The 10,657-nt window shown below is 29.7% G+C and overlaps 1 protein-coding gene across 4 annotated transcripts in view; it reads right to left on the bottom strand.

Moving 5' to 3' along the window:
* Positions 1 to 262: 262 nt before the first annotated feature.
* The window catches only part of LOC100333227 (carnitine O-palmitoyltransferase 1, liver isoform), a 46,511-nt gene continuing 36,116 nt past the window's right edge, over positions 263 to 10,657 (bottom strand). Inside the window, exons 15-20 of one of the 4 annotated variants that reach the window (XR_015525313.1) lie at positions 10,278 to 10,406; positions 7,800 to 7,955; positions 5,663 to 5,776; positions 5,347 to 5,439; positions 1,220 to 3,928; positions 263 to 918 (exon numbers count right to left, since the gene is read on the bottom strand). Coding sequence is in view for 1 of the 4 variants with exons in the window: in XM_087310105.1 (XP_087166231.1) it covers positions 3,800 to 3,928; positions 5,347 to 5,439; positions 5,663 to 5,776; positions 7,800 to 7,955; positions 10,278 to 10,406 (621 nt within the window). In the remaining 3 variants the exon portion in view is untranslated. Of the gene's footprint in view, positions 3,929 to 5,346; positions 5,440 to 5,662; positions 5,777 to 7,799; positions 7,956 to 10,277; positions 10,407 to 10,657 lie in introns of all 4 variants that reach the window. The other 3 variants (XR_015525314.1, XR_015525312.1, XM_087310105.1) reach the window with 3 other exon arrangements.

Below are 10,657 nucleotides of genomic sequence, written 5' to 3'. Positions count from 1 at the left end.
TTAAAGGGAAAGTTCAAATATGCTGTTCATTTTTGCTGAACCTGAAAGGATTTTTACATTTGTGGTCCTTTTTTGGGTGAACTTTAGCTTTAACACATCTTCCTAATTTCCATATAACATAATAACATGATTTAAAATGAAAAAGGACTAAGAGATGTTGATTTATTTAGGCATGAATACGCAAAACAACTGGCCTGTTTTAAATGAAAGTGTGCATTCAAGACACCCGAGACATCATCAATAATGTGGAATAAATGACCTCTTGGGGATTGCATTTTTATTTCGACCTATTAGACATTCTCAAGCTTGCTAAATACATTGTAAATAGTTAATAATTCCTATATTAACTTGACCTAGTGTAAAACAAACAAAAGCAAAGTACTTTTAAATTAACAGTTAAAACTAATAGCGAGTTTGACACCATCAATCATGATAAAACTGCAGTCACATGTAATATTCTGAGTCATTAGTCACTAAAACTATGAGCTGTATTTCTGCTCTGGGATTCAAGTAAACGATTCTGGATTTTAGTCCATGATTCTGTTCTTCAGAGTCTCACAGGGAGCTTGTGGTTTTGTATTCAGATGTTATTTGCTGTGTTGTAAAAGTGCCTTCATCAGAGGGTACAGAGGTGATGCTTTTCTGTCATCTCACACAAACATACTTGGAATGAAGCTATTTAAAGGGACAGTTCACCAAAAAAGTTTAATTCTGTCAATATTTACTCACTCTTAACTTCTGTTGAAGATATTTTGAAGACTGTTGGAAACCTGTAACCACTGACTTCCATTGTATGTTTTTCCTAATATGGAAATAAATGGTTACCGGTTTAAAACATTTATCAAAATATTTTTAACAGTTTGAGTTCCTTTCTTCTGTCATACACAAAAGAAGATATTTTAAAGAAATGTTTGAAACCTGTAACCATTGACTTCCATTGAATTTGTTTTTTTTTCCTATTATATAAGTCAATGGTTACCAGTTTATAACATTCTTCAAAATATCTTCATCAGTTTGAGTTTCTTTCTTCTGATGAACACAAAAGAAGATATTTTAAAGAATCTTGAAAACCTGTAACCACTGACTTCCATTGTATGTTTTTCCTAATATGGAAATAAATGGTTACCGGTTTAAAACATTTATCAAAATATTTTTAACAGTTTGAGTTCCTTTCTTCTGTCATACACAAAAGAAGATATTTTAAAGAAATGTTTGAAACCTGTAACCATTGACTTCCATTGAATTTGTTTTTTTTCCTATTATATAAGTCAATGGTTACCAGTTTATAACATTCTTCAAAATATCTTCATCAGTTTGAGTTTCTTTCTTCTGATGAACACAAAAGAAGATATTTTAAAGAATCTTGAAAACCTGTAACCACTGACATCCGTTGTATGTTTTTCCTACTATAGAAGTAAATGGTTACCGGTTTACAACATTTATCAAAATATCTTTATCAGTTTGAGTTCCTTTCTTCTGTTGAACACAAATGAAGATATTTTAAAGAAATGTTCAAAACCAGTAACCATTGACTTGCATTGCATTTTTTTTCTATTATACAAGTCAATGGTTACCAGTTTATAACATTTTTGAAAATATCTTCAATAATTTAAGTTTCTTTCTTCTGTTGAACACAAAATAAGATATTTTAAAACATGTTGGAAACCTGTAACCACTGACTTCCATTGTATTTGTTTTTCCTATTATACAAGTCAATGGTTACCGGTTCATAACATTCTTCAAAACTTCTTCTTTTTTGTTCAATAGAAAAAATTATAACAACAAAGGTTTAAAACCACTTGAGGGCCAGTAAATACTGAGTAAATGTTAATTTCTGGGTGAACTATCCCATTTAAAAGGGATAATTCCACCAAAAATGAAATCTGAGATTATTTATTCACCCTGGTGTTTTAATGCAGAATATTTTACTCATGTTTGCTCATATTAAAGTGATAAATAGCACTTTAGAAAACAGTAATAAACTTGTTTCACAGAATGGTATAATAAAACATGAAGCATATATTTTATGTTTTATATAAAAAGAGCTGGTGTAAAACAAATGGACATTTAATGCATTATTAACAAGAATCCTGACTTTGATTGTTGGTTTCTGTGCAGACTGAATAATTTTATAAGTGCTGTAGTTCACTCTCACCCAGAGGACACAACACAAGTGCATGATTTAAATATAAAAAAACAAAACGAGAATAATAAAACATTACAAAAGTATCTGTGTAGCATCTTCCCTGATCTGAATGTCTCTGGAATGTTAAGTTGTCATCGCAATAAACAAACTTACCCTTAAAAGAAAAATAGTATTTAGTGTCTTTATTTTGATTTCTTTATATGGCATTCAGGGGATATTTTCAAAATTGACAACAAAAAAAATTTAACACAAAAGAAGATAGTTTGAAAAATGTTGACGCCTGTAACCATTAACTTCCCCTCTTAAAAAAATTACAAAGTCAAGACAACAAATATTTTTATGTTGCTTTAACTAATTTTAATCAGTTAATCAGGTTTTAACTAAATAGTTTTTGTTATACAAGGTTTAACTTAATATTTTTAGTCAGTTTGACTTATGTAAACTGAGATGACTAGAAAAGTTCACTTGATTCAACAAAAAAATTTGAGGCAGCAATATATTTTTGTTTACAGTGCATATGAAAACAATACTACAGACGTCAACGACTAACAACATTCTTGAAAATATCTTCTTTTGTGTCTAAGAGGAAAAAACAACTTAAATTTGTTTGGTCCAAGTGAAGAATGAGTAAATCATTTTAATTTTTATGTAAACTACCCCTTTAAAAAAAATAAATAAATAATAATAATAATAATCAAAGTCAGGGTTTTTGTTTAATAAAGCATTTAAGTTAAGTGTTTTACACCAATCATACACCTCCAAAACATTTGAAGTATAAAACTGACTCCTCAAGTGACCATTCAGTAATAATTAAGCATTCAACTTCAACATTTGTGCTCCAAAAAAGACAATATTAGATCAACACAACACTAAAGAGTAAAAATGACTCCATTTACATTTTTTTTGGTGAACTACCCCTTTAACTCAACCTATAAAACGATAAATATTACAGAAATACTTCACCCAAAATGAACATTTATTCACTGTTTACTTAATCCCAATAGACTTTTTTTCTGTTGAACACGAAAGAAGATACTTTAAAGAATGCTGAAGCCATTCACTTTCATATTATGTGTTTTCCTACTACTGAAGTCAATGGCTTCCAATTCGGCAACATTCTTATAAATATCTTGTGTGTGTGTGTGTGTGTGTGTGTGTGTGTGTTCAACAGACAAAAATAATCCCTGATACCCCTCAAAGCTGAGTAAACAGTGAGTAAAGTGAGTGAACAGTGAGTAAATATCATTTTCAGGTGAACTATGCTATGAACTCAAGTGGTTAGACAGTTTACATCAACTCCCATCAGCCTGGAGTTAATGTGCTCTAATAAATTTGATTCTTCATTACATTTAAAGGTAAGGACCAAATTTATAATACCTAACTGAACGTAAGTGGTCCCCACACTATCAAACTAGCTCTCGCATTTAATCCTCTATTATACGTTTCTACTAAACACAGCTTTAGACGAAGCAGCTTCCACCATTGTCTACATAATTCATGGCTTCATGGCATCGATTTTTACAAGCATGGAATGAATGAACGAATGCATTCAGGCAAACAAACGCACACTCATTCACTCACGCTTCTTCCTATATATCTCTACACGCCCTCATGTCTTCTTCTCGAGACGGTCATGGGCGACCTGCTCTACCTCTACAGCTGCTTTTTGCTGTTTTTGGAGTGGTTCTGCTCAGTTTTGGACACCTCCTGCTTGTCTGGAGACATCAGCTCCAGAAGATCCACCAGAGCCTTCTTGATGTAAGCGCCAAACTTGTGAGCGTCCTGAAATACAGTGAGAAAAAGAAAAGAGAGGATATGGATGAGTGTATCATGTGTTGCTCATCAGCATATTGCAGAAGTCAATTTCTGGTGTAGCAATGCAAGCAAAATAATACATTCATTTTCCTTCAGCTTAGTGCCTTATTTATCAGTGATCGCCACAGCGGTATGAACCGCCAACTATTCAGCATAAGTTTTATGCAGCGGATACCCTTCCAGCTGCAACTCATTACTGGGAAACAACCATACACACACACACACACACACACACACACACACACAAAATGGTCAGTTTAGTTATCATTTCCTCTATAGCGCATGTATTTGGACTGTGGGGCAAACTAGAGCACCCGGAGGAAACCCATGCCAACACAGGGAGAACATGCAAACTCCACAAAGAAATGGCAACTGACCCGGCCGGGACTCGAACCAGTGCAAACCACTGAGCCACCTGGCCACCCGCATAGAAAACTCTAAATACCTCTAAACATAATAATGGATAACTTGATCTACACACATCGCCGCTAGAGGGCGCAATTAACTCTGTTTTCTAGAGACTACATAAGTCTTTATTCCAATGTAATAAACTACTAGTCAGTCAATAATTCTAACTCGTGTAGGTGTGTGTGTGTGTGTGTGTGTGTGTGTGTGTGTGTGTGTGTGTGTGTGTGTGTGTGTGTGTGTATATATATATATATATATATATATATATATATATATATATATATATATAATTTATTTTAATTTTTTTTATAAATTTGAAATATTTAAACTTAAAAAAAATTCAGGTATTAAATGTCAGGTGTTAGGTTGTAGCACTGAATAAATGGTGACATAAGGTCAGATGACTTGCAGAAAATAATAACAAATGTGAGTCCTGTCGCTTTATTTATAATGTACTATATATAGAGCGCATGGTCGTGACATGCATTTCAAAATCTTGCATAGTCAGCAGCTTCTATGCAGTTGAAGTCATCTGGAATAGCAAAGAAAGCGTTCCTGCAGGACTCGAATCCAAAGAATTTTGATGAACTGCATCTTCAACGCCTCCTTCATCTTACCCAATAATGTTGCTCAATAATGTTCATGTTTGGTGATTGGGCTGGACAATCCTGGAGCACCTTGACTTTCTTTGCTTTCAGGAGCTTTGATGTGGAGGCTGAAGTATGAGAAGGAGCGCCATCCTGCTGAAGAATTTGCCCTCTCCTGTGGTTTGTAATGTAATGGGCAGCACAAATGTCTTGTTCAAGTTATTATTTGTTGCTCTTACAACTGCGATCAACGACAAGACTTTTGTCAGGTAGTGTAATAAATGTCCAAAATTATTGACCTCCTGATGAAGCCTATTAGACATTGTAAATGAAGAAAATATCCCTGTATGTGTCTTTGTTTGTGTAATTTATAAATATAAATCTACTTACAGTCTGAGGGCAGGAGTGTTTGCAGGAAATATGAAAGTTGATCATGTTTTCTCCGATGATGATGTAGGACACACCATAACCGTCATCAGCAACCTAATAAAAGCATTAAGGTGAAAATAGATGAACATGCACACAGAAATGTCAACATTTAAAGGTTTTTATAGGTGATGTTTTCAAAGTAAATAAGCTTAACTTTTCAGATTTTGATAGTAATACATTAATGCACAACTTTTGTAAAGTTACTTTGAAACAGTGATTATTGTGAAAGAACTATGCAAATAAACTTGAATTGTGAGTGTGTATGAATAATTCTGACCGGCCCAAATCCTCCTCCACAGGTGGTGTAGTCTGGGTGATTCACAAAGTCAAACAGCTCCACCTGCTGGAGAGGTGTCTGACTGGTGGACAGACGCCACGTATCTGAAAGCACCTGGAGAAAACACAAAAATGATATAAATTTATAAAAATAAAAGTATCTTGAAAAAAAATTATTTTAATAATAAAATCACAAATAAAATTAAAAGCATTATACATTTCAAACACATATAATATACATAAATGTATAGTCACATGATTCAATCTGACAAAGCAAGTCTATATTATAATTAAAATAATAATTATGATAATAATAATAAAATGTATTTTTGTACCGAAGCACTCTTTTTATGATTAAAATTTTTTAACATTTAATTTGTACATTTTTGTAAAATAGGGAAATATTTTTAAACTGTGTTATAGAAAAAAACATGTATTATGTCAGAAAAAAAGTATTAACATGATTTTTTTGACACACAAAATATTTTTTTTCTTAACTTAATTAATATTTGTACTTTAAATTATATTTTAGTAAATTATCCAACTATTTATTTAATTTATTTATTAAATTATTTATAAAAAATGATCAATGATTATAAATGTTTTTAAAAATGATTATAAAAATAATTAAATGATTAGATTTCTTTAAAATGTAATTAAAGTAAATAATCTAAAAGTAATTTGACCTTCAGAATCAGAAATATTAGATTAAAATATTAGATTAAAAGATATTAGACATAAAAATTAAACAAAACTTAAATCATTGTTCCACTTAGATGAAATATGTGCACTACATAAAAAAATATTATCATAAATACATTTTAAATGCATATAATATTAATATATAACTACATGATTAAATTTGACAAAAAAAATCTGTTTAGAATTTTTTTTATTATAAAGCAACTTTTTGTATGATAATCATTTTTTTCTGGAAATTTTATTTTGACATTTTTTTTAAATGGAAATATTTTTAAACCATGTTATAGAAAAAAATATGTATTATATCAAAATAAAATAAAGTATTATCATGATTTATTGATAGTTACAATTTTATTTCTAAACTAATTTTCTCTTAAAATTAATGTAAATTTAGTAAGTTATTAAAGTATTTATCAACTTTAATTATTAAATTATTTATAGAAATATTAATGATTATTAATGACCATTGAAATTAAAATATTAGATTTCAATAAAATGTAATCAACCTTAATAATCTAAAAGTAATTTGATCTTCAGAATCAGAAAGATTTGATTAAAATATTAGATGTAAATCTTATTAAATTGTTTAATCTAATATTTTTAAAAGCATTATTCCCTTTGATTAACTATATATGGACTACATTAAAAAGAATGATCATAAATAAAACTTACATTTTAAATACATATATATTAATAAATGTACATAATCATATGATTAAACCTGACAAAGAAAGTCTATTTTTATTTTTAAAAAAGTCTTTTTTTATTTTACTTTTTATATCAAAACACTATTTATATGATTTTATTTTTTCTGAAATTTTTTTTGACAAATTCTTTAAATGTGCAAATATTTTAAAACAGTGTTATAGAAAACATGCTTTATATCAAAATTCAATCAAATATTATCATGATTTATCAACAAAAAGTAAATTATTAACATTATTATTATTTACTTTTAAGATTTTTTTTACTTTAAATTAAAAATTAGTTATTAAATTATTCAAATATTTATACATTTTAATTATTAAAATGTTAAAAATATTTAAAATGATTAAAAATAATAAATAATTAATTAGATTATTAAATTAAACTACTTATAGATTATTTGATTTATTTACATTTGATGGAAATTTAAGTAATTTGATCTTCAGTTTCAGAATGATTGGATTCAATTATTAAATTAAAAGATATTAGATTTTAAAAAATATCAGATTAAAGCATTATTCCACTTACATTAAATACATCCAAAATAATTATCATAAAAACGATTTAAAAAAAAACGTGTTGCACATTCGCTGCACATTCCTAACATCTTTTGTCAATCATCCTTCCAGTTCTCACGCCCATGCCAGTTCATTTACAAGGAATCAGATCTGGGTAATCTGCTCTAGCTGCAGCTTCTATGTTGAGCAAGAGCCGTTCCCAGACTCCCACACCTCTTTAAGGAAGGGCGACTCTTCTCCCAGGTATTTAGAGACGATGTAGAGGCAGAAAAGGTGTCTGTCTATCCCTCCTCCGGTCATGGCCATCCTGTAGAGCTGCTGATGTTTCTCTGATGCTGTCCGGAAAAGACGCCGGCAAACCTCCTTACTCTACACATACACACAAACAGTGAAATCGAAATTTACAATGTTTATTTTGGTTCACATATTTCAAACTGTGTATATGTGTGTGCTAGTTAATGTGGTTTTGTGAGGACACATTTGCATAATGACATGGGTTTGATCTATGTATTTTTTCAATTTAAAATAGTTAAAAATCATACTTAATGGGTCTTTTCAAAATTAAAATGTGCCACAGTTTAGCTAATAGGGTTAGGTTTAGGGGTAAGGTTATATACTAAGCGTTTTTTACAGTATAAAATACACTACACCAATAAGAGTCCTCATAAATCACAAAAACCAACGTGTGTGTGCAAGACATTCTCTTCTGAAGTATGTCTGCATATATGAGGAGTATCCATTCTTGCTGTGTCCTGCGTCCTTCTCATTTCAGCTTCAGTCAGCGTCAGCACACTTTACTAGAAGTTTCTGAAGGCTGCTTTGTTTACAATTTAAAATGCATAAATCTTTTCTTTATATGCTCAGTTGACATGCAGCTTTGAAGACATTTTGGAAGTGTTATCACAACAATCTCTGTAATATCATAGGACGGTACTGATCTTGATCCTAAAATTTGGGTAGATGATATCTGTTAACATCACATAACTTATCATGAAAATGTTTATTTATTTATTTATTATTATTATTATTTTAAGTCACATTTTAGAATATTATTTTTATGACAATATTTGTCAAAATATTATTATATTACATTTATAACTTTTCTGGCAGTTTAAATCTTACTTTTCTCAAATATTATTTTACATGTAAAAATTATATATGTGTATATTGTTTTATAAATATATAATACAATGTTACTAAATCATTAAACATGTTTACACATTGATTATATTTGGCCTTAAACAGTTCATATATTAATTTTTACGTGAATTTTGTTCCCCATTCTCTTATTTTCTTGCTTCTTTCCTGGGATATTATTATTTTTATTTATGACTATTATTAATAATCATTGCTTTTAAAATATTTTTCATATATATATATATCACTTTTATTATAATATTATTATAATTATATATTATAATAAAAATTATATATATATATATATATATATATATATATATATATATATATATATATATATATATATATATATAGCATAATACAATTTATCTAAGTCATTAAACATTTATTTTAATCTGAAATTTGTAATAACCAGCGTGTGCTTTAAATGAAATAAATTCTTCATTATAATAGGTTTTGTTTTTTGTTTTTATTATTTGTTTTGCATTGATAATTTTAGTTATGGTTATATGATCATTTATAAATCTTAGTTGTTCATTTAGTCATCCATTTATTTGTATCATATCTTTAATTTATTTATGTTTATCATTTATTACATTAATCATTTATTGATTTGATTTCTTTATTTTACATATTTCTTATAACTTATTTTAATGCTTTTTCCATTGTTGAGTGTTATTTTGATGGTGTCTCATAAAATTTACCTCTCCACTGATATAATATATGAGGATATGTCTCTAATTCAAGGTCTTATGGCCTGATGTATAATAACATTTGTTATGTTTGTTCTGTTCAGATGAAGTATGAGAGAGCACCAAAACATGCAACTAAGATTATTCCCTAAACCCTGCTCTTTTATTATCATCACTTTGTTTTCTGCTTCTGCTCTTTTCTGGCTTCCTTCCACAGTCGACTCCTATATTGATAGTAGACTGCTAATTCAGTTTAATACTGGTTAACAGGTTTGGGTATTGGAAACTCTGCTGACTTGTTGTCCAAATACCTGGAAAAACATCCAGGAGCTGAATCTTATTTATCTGGCGTGGAGACTGTGAACTAACATAGGCAAAAGCCCACATTGACTATGTTTGGCCTTTAAATACTTTATTAATTCTTATGCCATTTTCCCCTTTTCTCTTATTTTTTTATCATTTCTAGACATTATTGCTTTTATTACCATCATTATTATTATTATTAATCATTGGAGCACTAAATTTTAACTATTTAACATTAAGTTTGACAAGCATAGCTGCAAACTTGAATCTTATTAAAATTTAACACCAGCAGCTCATAGTAATTTGTTTTCTTTTAAATATGGTCTACAATTTTGTATATTACTTTACATTTACAGTTTTAACTGTATGACGTGCATATTGAGTAGTGTAGTGTGGATAAAGATCTTTTCTGAAGTGTAGTGGAAACGCCAGCATGAATGAAAGTTTTCTAGTGTAATTGCTGCCTGCAGAGCCTGATCGGCTGGTTGAGGTGTGCTTTGTCAGGACGCTGCGCCTCCAGGAACCCGTCTGGACTCCTCTGGGTTTATGTTTTTACCTCTCCACCCTCCAGCGCTCTGACGAAAGCACAGCTCTCGCTGGTGCAGGAGCGAACGGTCTCCGTGCGGCCCTCGCGGAACAAACGGGTCATCGACGCCTCATACGTCAGACTAAAAGTGCCTCGATTCTGGAAACAAGGAGGAAATCACAGCAGAAGAATAATTACACAACATAATATAAAGGATAAAGTACATCCAGGAGGTTATCGCAGAATTGGAAAACTTTTAATTCTGTAATTAATTGAACAACAAAAACAAAAACAGCTGAATGGAGCATTGAAGCAAAAAGTAAAAAATATGATGGCTATTTTATATATAAATATATATATATATATATATATATATATATATATATATATATATATATATATATATATAT

This window comes from Danio rerio, chromosome 24 (assembly GCF_052040795.2).
Source record: "Danio rerio strain M-AB ecotype USA chromosome 24, GRCz13ab, whole genome shotgun sequence".
Classification (NCBI taxonomy): domain Eukaryota; kingdom Metazoa; phylum Chordata; class Actinopteri; order Cypriniformes; family Danionidae; genus Danio; species Danio rerio.
This window is presented reverse-complemented; position numbering and strand designations above follow the sequence as displayed.